This window comes from Mobula hypostoma, chromosome 7 (genome assembly GCF_963921235.1).
Source record: "Mobula hypostoma chromosome 7, sMobHyp1.1, whole genome shotgun sequence".
In the NCBI taxonomy this organism is placed as follows: Eukaryota; Metazoa; Chordata; class Chondrichthyes; order Myliobatiformes; family Myliobatidae; genus Mobula; species Mobula hypostoma.
In genome coordinates, this window is record NC_086103.1 from 165951791 (window position 1) to 165963807 (window position 12017).

At 41.1% G+C, this 12017-nt stretch overlaps 1 protein-coding gene across 2 annotated transcripts in view; it reads right to left on the reverse strand.

Moving 5' to 3' along the window:
• gabrb3 (gamma-aminobutyric acid type A receptor subunit beta3) overlaps positions 1 to 12017 on the reverse strand; it is a 729956-nt gene that overhangs the window by 390814 nt on the left and 327125 nt on the right. Inside the window, exon 1 of one of the 2 annotated variants that reach the window (XM_063054507.1) lies at positions 10265 to 10351. The exons of the other annotated variant lie outside the window; for it this stretch is intronic. Coding sequence (XP_062910577.1) covers positions 10265 to 10326 — 62 coding nt within the window. The 5' untranslated portion in view covers positions 10327 to 10351. Of the gene's footprint in view, positions 1 to 10264; positions 10352 to 12017 lie in introns of those variants that run through there. 2 annotated transcript variants of the gene reach the window in all.

The window sequence follows — 12017 nt, forward strand, 5'->3', positions numbered from 1 at the left end:
TATTTGGATGACTTTCTATACCTATCCGTGATGAGAAATGACACTCCAAAATAAGTCCATCAGCAGTTCCACTTTTTCCAGTTTCTAGCTTTTTGTTATTTAGAAAGAGCTGCATCTATCCACTTTAAGTTCAAATTGGGTGATTTCAGATTCACCCAGCTTGTAAACTACTTGCTATGTGCACAGCTTGTAGGCACACCTTGTATTGAGCTGGTCAGAGCTATGCTACTTACAGTGCATTCCATTTTTATGTCACTGGCAAATTGAATGCGTGACTTTGTATCTCATTGTGAAAGTTTTTATAAATGTAGTGAATACTTGAGCCCCCAAGACAGATTCTTGTAGGGCTCTAACAGACACTTCTTTTCAGATTTAAGATCTGCCGTTTCCCAAACTATCTTGGATGATTTCCAATCTGGTCAACAATTTCTCCTTAAATGCATAAGCTTCAACTTTAGTTAATGGAGGGACTCACCAAATTTCTCGTGGGTGCCTGAACAATATCGGATCGATTGCGATGATTAGCAAGTGAGCATGTGGCCGTTGATCACGTGGTGAGTAGATTGGGCTTCCTTCATGCCAGAGGCACACTCTGCTGGGTGCAGGCTTACGAGTGTGCATGTTTTCATTTCAGCGGGCCCAGCTCATAGTTCTCACTCTGTAAGTTGTCCATATGTAGGTTACCAACATAAAAAAGGTAGCTGAAGAGATTGTGGAGGTATTAGTAATGATCTTTCAAAAATCACTAGATCCTGAAATGGTTTTGGAGAGCTGTAAAACTGCAAATGCCGCTCCCCGCTTTACAAATGGAGGGTGGCAGAGGAACGGAAATTATAGGCCAGTTAGCCTGAACTCAGTGGTTGGGAAGATGTTGGAGTCCATTATTAAGGATGATGTTTCAGGAGGCACTTGGAGGCACATAATAAAATAGGCCAAAGTCAGCATGGATTCTTTAAGGGGAAATCTTGCTTCACAAATCTGTAGGGATTACTTGAGGAATTAACAAGCAGGAAAGACAAAGGAGAGTTGATGGATGTTGTGTACTTGGATTTTCAGAAGGTCTTTGACAAGGTACCACACACGAGAGTGCTTAACAAGATACAAGTCCATGGTATTACTGGGAAGATATGAACATGGATAAAAACCAGGCTGTGTGGCAGGAGGCAAAGAGTGGGAATAAAGGGGCCCTATTCCGGTTAGTTGCTGGTGACTACTGGGGTTCCACAAGGACTGATGTTGGGACTGATTTGGATGATGGAATTGATGTACTTGTGGCTAAGTCTGCAGATGATGTGAAAGGGAGAGGCAGATAGTATTTAATAGTGCAGAGGAGTTGGACAGATTGGAAGAATTGGCAAGGAAGTGCCCCATGCAATATCATGTAGGGAAGTGTATGGTCATATACTTTGGTACAAAAAATAAAGGCATATATTATTTTCTAAATGGGGAAAAAATTCAAAAATTAGTGGTGTAAAGAGTCTTGGGAGTCCTTGTGCAGGATTCCCTAAAGGATAACTTATGGCTTGAGTCAGTGATAAGGAAGACAAATGCAATGTTAGCATTCATTTTAAGAGGACTAAAACATAAGAGCAAGGATGTGATGCTGAGGCATTCAAAGGCATTGGTCAAACTGCACTTGGAATATTGTGAATAGTTTTGAGACCCTTGTCTAAGAAAAGATATGCTGGCATTGGAGAGAGACCAGAAAAGCTTCATGAGAAGGATTCCAGGAAGGAAAGGGTTAATATATGAGGAGTGTTTGATTGTTCTGGGCCTGCACATGCTGAGGCTTAGAAGAATGCAGGAGGATCTCATTGAAACCTATAGAATATTGAAAGGCCTAGATAAAGTGGATGTGGGGAAGATGTTTCCTATGGTGGGAGAGTCTAGGAACAGAGGCACAAACTCAGAATAGAGGGACATCCATTTAGAACAGAGTTGAGGAGGAATTTCTTTAACGAGAGGGTAAAGAATCTGTGAAATTCATTGCTACAGATTACTGTGGAGGCCAAGTTTTTGAGTACATTTAAATTGGGGCTTGATAGGTTCTCCAGTAGTCAGAGCACCAATGGTTATGGGGAGAAGACACGAGAAATGGATTTTGCTCCTATGTCTTATGGTCTTATGACTCAGCAGAAATATTTAATCAGACTATTCCATTGTCACTCCCGCTCCATGCATATGTAACCATTGGCGATGAGGATCAAAACAAGAATGGAGGCACTTTTCCAAGTACCCAATCATTTTCTGCAGCAAAACCAACCACCGGTTGGGTGGTGCCACAACAACAACCTCTCACTCAATGTCAGCAAGTCCAAGGAGCTGATTACTATCTACAGGAGAAGGCACCTATAGGTCCATGAGCTAGTCCTCATCAGGGCATCAGAGGCAGAGGGAGTTAGCAATTTTGGATTGTATCTTGGGTTATCATTTCTGAGCATCTGTCCTGGGTCCAGCACATAAATGCCATGACAAATAAAGTACAAACTTGTAGAAGTTTGTGAAGATTCAGCACGCCATCTAAAACCTTGATAAACTTCTATAGATGTGTGGTGGAGAGTATGTTGACTGGTTTCATCACAGCCTAATATGGAAACACAAATGCTCTTGCACAAAAATGTCAACAAAAGGTAACGGACACTAATCTATCACAGGTAAAGCCTTTGCCATCATTGAGAACATCTACAAGGAGTGGTGTCACAGGAAAGCAGCGTCCAACATCAAAAATGCTCATCATCCAGGCCATGCTCTCTTCTCATTGCTGCCATCTGGAAGAAGGTACAGGAGCCTCAGGACCCACAGCACCAGGTTCAGAAACTGTTATCTTTCAACCATCAGGATCTTTAACCAGAAGGGCTAACTTCACTAAACTTCACTCACGCTAACTCTGAACTGTTCCCACAATCAGTGGTCTTGCTTTCAAGGACTCTTCATCTCATGTTCTCAATAGTTATTGTTTATTTTGTATTATATTTTATATTTCTGCAGTTTATTGTCTTTTGCAAGTGGGTTGCTTGTCCGTCTTTTAGTGTGTGGCTTTTCATTGAATCTATGATGTTTCTCCGTATCTACTGTGAATGCCCACAAGAAAATGAATCTCAGGGTTGTATATGGTAACATATATGTACTTCGATGATAAACTTATTTTGAACTTTGAAATCTGGCTGTAATGGAAGAAGGTCGACCTGGACTACATAAAATTCACACCAGTAGCCAGTCTATAGAAAGAAAACACATCACAATCCCCTCTTACAAGATTAAAATGTCTAATTGTTCACCATACAAGTTTTCACTGATCAGCTGAACATTTTTTCATGGTGTTATGACTCATAGTTATAAACCCTATCGGTTTTCCTAAACTAGATGTTAGGCTAATTAGGCTACTGCCCCTTATTCTCATACCTTTCATGAGTAGCAGAGGCATTTGTGCAATGTTCTAGTCTAAGGGGGTGAGATCCAAATCAACTGAAGTTGATATTCAAAGGTTTTCCACCCTTGGATGTAAACCACTCACTGCTAGGGATTTAAAAACGCAAACACGAGGAATTCTGCAGATGCTGGAAATTCAAGCAACACACATCAAAGTTGCTGGTGAATGCAGCAGGCCAGGCAGCATCTTTAGGAAGAGGTACAGTCGACATTTCAGGCCCAGACCCTTCGTCAGTCCTTCATCAGCAACTTTGATGTGTGTTACTGCTGGGGATTTGTTACTCTTCAATACCATTAATTTGATACTTACCTGTTGTGAACTTGAATCCCCAATTCAATACAATTTTCTTGAGATTTCTGACACTGAATCTACTTAAATGTTTGCTTTAATTCCTCTGTTTAGTTTGGATCACAAATAAATTCTTCAGTGTGCTTGGTATTTTTTATTGAAATTACATTACCACTATCAGTTTCCACAGACTAATGTTATTCCTGACCTTATTTTCCATAATTCTTATCAAGATAAAGATTAGCTTTATTTGTCACATGTACTTTGAAACATACAATGAATTGTGTCATTTATATCAAATCAAATCAGCAGGGGTTGAGCTGGGCGAGGGTTGCCGCACTTCTGGCAGCAACATAGAGTTCTCACAACTCACTAACGCTAACCGTATGTGGGAGGAAACCCACACAGTCACAGGGAGAACATACAATCTCCTTACACGCAGCAGTGAGAACTGAACCACAATCTTGCGGCCGACGCTGTAATAGCATTATGCTACCATGTCATCATAATAAATTTTAATGTTGATTTTGATACCAATAGCAGGTTTATTTAGGTAGCCCAAAAGCCTTACTGCATTGCAATATCTATTGTTGCTGTCTGTGTAATCAGGACCTGCACATGTTCCATGTTTATGTGCAATGCCTTTCAGCTTTATTTTATAGCTTCTTACAAGCTAGAGAGAACAGTTCCAATGGCCTCATTTATTTCCCTGTGACCCGTTCTCCCACAGGTACCCATTAGCATTTCCTGGTTCTCCCACCCACCCCTCAGTAATTGACAGCAGCCAATTAACCTACATATGGGAGGAAACTTGAACACTTGGACAATCCCACACAGCACAGAGAAAATGTGACAAATCCGCACAGAGAGGACCTGAGGTCAGAATGGAACAAAGTCACTGGAGATAGCTGCACTACCTGTAGCGTCTATGTTAGCCTGCACTACGTTAGCTCTTATTTCTTTAGGCACCTTGATTTTATTTGGTAAGAAGATCATTTGCCTCTGAAATGGTTTTGCACGACAGATTCCATTTTGAACGCCTCCACTGACATTCTTTCATTTTACCTATTAACAGATTAGTCCACTTTAACTTGGATAGTCTACATCTCTTCATTATCACGTCTAAATCTGGAACCTTAGTCACAGTTTCATGCACATCTTTTATGAACACTGCATTGAATTCAATTATTTTATCATCACTATTAGATAAATATTCATGCAGTGTTAAGCTTTTAACTAAATCTAGCTCATCACTCATTACTAAAACCAATAGACCTTGCTGTGCGCAAATGTGCTGCTGTGCTGAATTTCCTACGTTACCATAATTTTAAAAAAATGTTTGGCGATAAAGTGTGGAACAGGGCCTCTGGTCGAACAAGCTGCACCACCCACCAACCCACTTAACTCTAGCCTAATCACAGGCCAATTTACAATGACCGATTAACCTACTAACTGGTATGCCTTCGGACTGTGGGAGGAAACCAGAGCACCTGGAAGAAACCCACGCATTCGCGAGAAGAACTTGCAAACTTCTTACAGACAGCATCAGAACTGAACTCTGCACTCCAGCACCCTTGCTGTAAAAGCATCGCACTGACCACTATGCTATCATGGTGGCTCAGTCATATAAAGTTAGAATAATGCAAAACTAGGAGCTCAGCCCAAAACGTCGACTGTTTACTCCTTTCCGTAGATGCTGTATGACCTGCTGAGTTCCTCCAGCATTTTGTATGTGTTCTAATGCAAAAACACTTCATTGGCATTAAAGCAGATCAATTTGTTCTGAAAGGGGTTATAAAATGCAAGTCTTCTGTATACTTAGTGTGATTTCAAAGTTTAAAGTAAATTTACTAACAAACTACATATATGTCAACATATACAACCCTGAAATGAATTTTCTTGTGGGCATACTCAGAAAATCCAAAAATCATTATACAATTAATGAAAGACCTCACCAATTTGGGCATTGAACCAGCACGTAAAAGACAACAAGCCATGCAAATACAAAAAGAAAGAAATAATAATAATTAATAAATAGGCAATTAGAATACACAGTTATAATTGCAATGTCTGAAAAACTGGCAAATGCAGAAGGTTCAAAATCTTGGGTTATTATATGATCTGGTATAACTGCATTTTTGATCATTTGGTTGTCTCCCTAATTTGGTTTATTTATTCTAATTTGACTTAATTAGACATACAGGTCTAATTTGACCTCTGTATCATTTAAATAATCAACAGCTAATTTCAGAAAAAAATATGGGTGTATTCTTTATTCCAATTCTCCAAGAAGGGGACTAAAATGAGTGATCTCATTTTCATATTGCACAAATTGTCAATAGTTAACTAACTTAGCTGATCTAATCTTATCAGTTTTCTGTTGGAGACATTCGCACCTAAAACTCATTTGTGGTTCAAGCCAATGGAGCCCTTACAGATGTTAGGCCCACTCTATGACACTGTGCACCTGCCAGTGTGGAATGCCTCGGAGCAGAACAGGACTCAGCAAGGCCACAAGGCCATGGATACACTCAGTGGTCACTTTATTCGGTAGACCTGTACACATGCTCATTAATACAAATATCTAATCAGCCAATCACCTGGCAACAACTGAATGTATGAACACATGGTCGTGGTTCAGTTGTTGTCCAGACCAAACATTGAAAGGGGGAAGAAATGTGGTTCAAGTGACTTTGACCATGAAATGAATGTTGGTGCCAGATGAGCTGGTTTGAGAATCTCAGAAATTACTGATCTCCTTAGGTTTTCATGCAGAGCACTCTCTAGAATTTACTGAGGATCATGTAAAAAGCAAAAATATATCCACTGAGCAGCAGTTTTGTGAGTGCAAATGCCTTGTGAATGAGAGAGGTCAGAGGAGAATGGGCAGACTGGTTCAAGCTGACAAGAAGGTGACAGTAATTCGAACAACCACGCATTACAACAGTGGTGTGCAGAAGAGCATCTCTGAATACACAACACATCGAACTTTGAAGTGCATGGGTTACAGCAGCAGAAAACCACAAACATAAATTTCAACAATGATTGATGTTCCCTGTTGTAACTTTGAACAAAGTCACTGGAGGGACACTGAAGCAGGTGGATATAGAAGTGTTTTATTCAGCAAAGACAAACAACAGGCATTATTTTGAAACACTCTCGGAAGAAGAAGCCTGGCATTTTTATAAACTAAAGATCAAAGGTAACAGCAGGACAATTCTATAGTTACAATGTATCTACAAAACTTCCTTTGAATTACACTTGGTTTTCAAACACCTCCTTCTTTGCACACACATTCCAGACACCCAGACTGAATGCTAATCCTCACTGACTCTAGGGCACGCTCATGCACAGGCAGACAGATGAGGTCTAAGTGCAGTGTTTCTTTCATTTGCAATTGACCCCAACCGGCAGCTCCAGGAAACGCATTGTCCTGAGTTGTGTTTTAAATTCAGTCTGCAATACATGTTCGAATCTGAAGAATGGCTGCTGTTGAACTTAATATGTGCTATATGCCCTAACTCCAGAATATGCCCTAACGATCCCCACAATACTGCACAGGCAGATATTTGAAAGCAGAGTTGCAGGAAGACATGATTAAAAATATATATACTTCTTTATCTCCTAGTATTAATATTCAATAAACACTGAATGTTATTAAAATATAAATAGTTGCCCTAGTAATGATAGCTTGCAGTTGTTCAATGTCCAAACACTATGTCTTTAACTTATACTGACAGTATTCCCGTGATATCTTTTGCTAAGGAATACAAAAATAAGCAAATTATTTCAACAATTATTATTACTTCCCACAGTCATATGATAATTTCCCACAGGATTCCTACTTTAAGTCCTATGTAACTTCATTAATTTCCAGCCTTGGCTGTGGATTTTATCATTATGGATACCGAGAACAAGTTAGATAGCATCTTGCTGGCTTGGGTATCTTTATGAATTATCTCATGCCCTTTAAAACATGGTCCAAAGACACGCTTAAAAAATTGAAATTCATGGATATTGTTACAGTATATCTATAATTTCAAATCCTTCTCCATGCTGCCATTAAGAGCACTAAAGAGCACATGCACAATGTAAGGCTTTATTCAAAGATTCATCAGGTTCTTCAAACAGTGGCCTTCATTTCTTGAAATACTCTGAATTACAATGCATTTTTCTCTACTTAATTTTCACCAATATTTCAGGAGCCTAGCAATGAAGTTCTCAATTTCATAGAGTTTAGTGGAATCCTTGAACAGCCTACACATTGTCTTGGAAAGTGCTAGTGGACAACAGTTACAGTGCAGCCTATGGTCCTGGCCGCCATATTGTATGAAGGATGTTATAATTTTGCAGAGGTAAAAATTGTCAGGTGGATCTCCTTCCACACTATTTGTGATATCTACTGGCAGTGTTGTAGACAAAGGGCCTGAAGCGTTGTTAAGGATCCTTACCACCCATCCCACAATCTCTTTGGCTCACTACCATTAGGACTCGAACTGCCAGACCCTGCCACCACCAAGGTCATGTCACTCGAAGCTTACTGTTTAGCTCTGCTGTGCACTACATGTATTTTTGAATTATGTTTTATTAACTTAGTTATGTTAATTTTTTTAATATGCCATGTGTGATGCATGTATCATGTGTGCAGTGGTCCAGAGGAATATTGCTTTGTTTGGTTGTATACATGTACAGTCAGAAGACAATGAACTTGAACTTGAGAGATTTCCAAGAATGTTGCTATTGCGAAAGCTAGAGAATCAGAGAGATGTAGGACAGAGGGACTTTAGCAAACTTCTCTAGATGCACAGTGGAGAAAATTCTGACTCCTGACTGGTTGAATTTCTGCCTGCTCTGGAAGCACCAATGCCAAAGTACGTTAAAGCCTACAAAATGGATTCAGCCCAGTGCAGCAGCGCAAAAGCCCTCCCCACCATAAAGCACATCTATGCAGAGTGCTGCCACAAGAAAGCGACATGCATTATCAAAGACCTCCACCGTCCAGCCCATGACCATGCATTCTTCGTGCTGCTGCCATCGTGAGGAAGTACAGGAGGTTAGGTCCAATGCCAACAGGTTCAGGAGCAGTTACTACTCTTCAACCATCAGGCTCCTGAACCAGCGGGGATAACATCACGCTCCTCATCACCGGACATATTCCACCATTTATGGTCTCACTTTCAAGTTTCCTACAACTCAAGTTCTTAGTATTATTTATTTATCTATCTATCTATATTATTATTATTGTATTTCCACAATTTGTGTTCTTTTGCACATTGTTTCTGTGTAGTTTTTTTCATTGATTCTGCTGTATTTCTTTGTTCTACTGTGAATGCCTGCAAGGAAATGAATCGTAGGGTAATAAGTGGTGACATAAATGTACTTTGGTAATAAACTTACTTTGAACCTTAAACTTCAAAGCAAATAGCCTATAGCAACCATCAAAAAGTCAGTAATACAAATTCTATGCTAATCGCAATTTAATCCCCATACACTCTCATCAACTCCTTTCCGGGTCTATCACTCATCTTACATTGGTAGCCATTCAGGTTTCCTCCGAGAGCTCCAGTATCCTCCCACAGCTCAGAGGCATGTAGGCTAGTGGGTAAATAGATTGGAGAGTGTAGATGAGTGCTTGAGTCTAGGACAGTTGATCTGGGAATGTTGGAAGATAAAGCAGAAGGACTTTAAAGATTAATTTTTTTTTGTCATGTGTATATTGAAGTGTGCCTTGAAATACATCGTCTGCATCAATGATCAACACTGTCTGAATATGTATTGCAGGCCACCTGCCAGAACCAGAAGTGCCAATATAGCACGCCCACAATTTACTAACCCTAACCTGTATGTCTTTGAAATGTGGGAGAAAACCTGAGCAAACCCATGTGGTCACCAGGAGAACATACAATCTCCTTATAGACAGCAGCAGAATTGAACCCAGGTCAAATCAAATCAAATTCAAGTTTAATTAACATTCAATCACACATGAATACAGCTAAACAAAACAACACATTCAAAACAGTGAGCAAAAATACATAGTCACACAAAAAACCATATATATACTCCAAGACCCCAAGCAACATGTAACACTAACCACTAAGCTACCATTCCACCAGTGTTAGTGTAGGGTCAGTGTTAATGAATGTTTGATGCTCAGCATGAAAAAAGCCTCACTGTAGTGTTCTCGTGCAGTGTTGAAACTCTGACTAAACACCAAGTTAAACCGGAGTCAATGAAGACAGAGTCGTAGTAAGGTTAACCATTTACTGTTCACTCTTCCACAATAACATTGTATGGTGAAAACTGTTGATTAAAAAAATACAAACATATACAGTGTCTGTTTTATTCTGGAGATCACGCGCGCTCTCTTTTAGTGAGTGTCTCCAGCCGCCCGAGTAGCGGGGGAGGGGGTCGTGTCAAACCGCCTTCGGGCTCCAGCCCACCCCGCGTTTGAAATTGAAAAGCCGACACGCGTGCCACCCCAACCGCCACTTCCTTAACAGAAAACGCGTTAATATTTTTACTTCAAATACTTTCTTATGAACTTACGGCGTTGCTTCTATAATGTTTCTTTGTGGGTAGAAACGGAGCTCTTCAGGGTCATACTGCATGCACGGCACCCACCTTCACACCTTCTCCGAACCGGAAGTTACACACAAGATGCTGCAAAACCGGAGGTGACGTCATCACGCCTCGATATACCATAGACAATGAACTTACCTTTGTTATACTGTAACAGAATTATCAACCTTTAACTTTAACTAGAAAATAGTTACAAACAAATCATTTAAAACGTAGACCCAACAAAGTCAAATAAATGCCTTAAGAGCAACACACTCCCCGCCTGACCTTTGTAAGGTCACTATAAAAATAGTATAGAACTTTAGACTCCAGATCAGTCTTTAAGTAGAAGTAGAACAACCTCTGTAACTGGTCTCAGGTTTCCTTTTCAGGGTTCGTTGTAAGGATGTGAACCGGTTGACTGCCTGCTCTTTGTTGTTTGGCAAGCGCTGGCATGGTTCTCTGAACGGTAGTGGGGTGACGCAGTTGTTCACTTCGTCTCTAAAGACCTTTGAGTCCATTATTTTTAAGAAGATGGCGTTTTCCACCGATGGAGCAAGTTTATTATCGTGCTTAGTTTGAGCGAAAACTGACTGTCCCAGTGTCTTCTCAGTTACTTTACTACGCTCGTGCCTTTGTTGTGCTTCCTTGATACATGTAACACTTGTGGAGGGCTGAGAAATTGAACGGTAGCCTCTCTCCAGCACGTTAGTCGAGCGTGTTAACTGTCAGTTTGTGTACGTTGCCAGGGCACACTTCTCCTATCACGACCCAGCCCAGATCCAGACATTGGGCGAAGGGGGCATTGTGTGGTCCATTGACCTGCTACCTGACTTTGTGCACCCTAAGAACGTCTCTTCCAAGTAGCAGGAGTATTTCTGCTTCTGGATCCAGTTCTGGGATGTGCTTGGCAATGTGGTGGAGATGGGGCTGGTGTAGCACTGCGCTTGGCGTCCGAATCTCGGATCGGTTATTTAAGATCTCATTGCACTCTAAGAGTGGAGGGAGACAGATGACGACCTTGCCATCCAGCGACTCGAGCTGGAAGCCTTCTGCCTTCCTGCTGTATGTTTCTGCGATGCCAGAGCAAGTTCTGAGGTAGTATGGGAATGGATTACCCTTTACGCTGAACAACCCAAAGAACTCTGGTCTCATAGTGAGCGGTTGCTCTGGTCGTCCAGAATTACATAGGCTTTGATGGCCTTGTCTTCGGCTCCCTTAGGGTATACCTTAGTGAGGCAGATCTCTGAGCACAAGCGGCTCGACTGACCTGGACTACAAACTTTTGTGCAGCTCGAGCTGACAATAGTCATATCAGAGTGATGCTCCCCCTCCCTGCCATCCCCTTGTGCGAGCAGAGGAGCCTTGGCAGTTTGCGGTGACGGGCCAGGATGTATGGCCCCATCGTGATTAGTGCTGTTACATTCCGAGCACTTTACGGGGAACGTACACTCTTTAGTGAGGTGGGAGGTAGAGGAACAGCACTTAAAACATATTATTTTTTTCCTTGAGAAGGGCCTTTCTTTCGTCAAAGGGTTTGTTTCGGAACATTCTGCATTTTTTGAGGGGGTGGGGTTTGTTGCGCAATGGACAATTCTTGCTAGGGTCATCGTTGATTGCAGAGACTTCAGTTTTATGCACTGAGACGGGCTTATTGATGACAAAATTGTTCGAAATGGGTTGGACTGGGTTGGTGTGATTTGTGGTGCTGCCTTGATTCATGAAGCTAGGGTCATTTCGT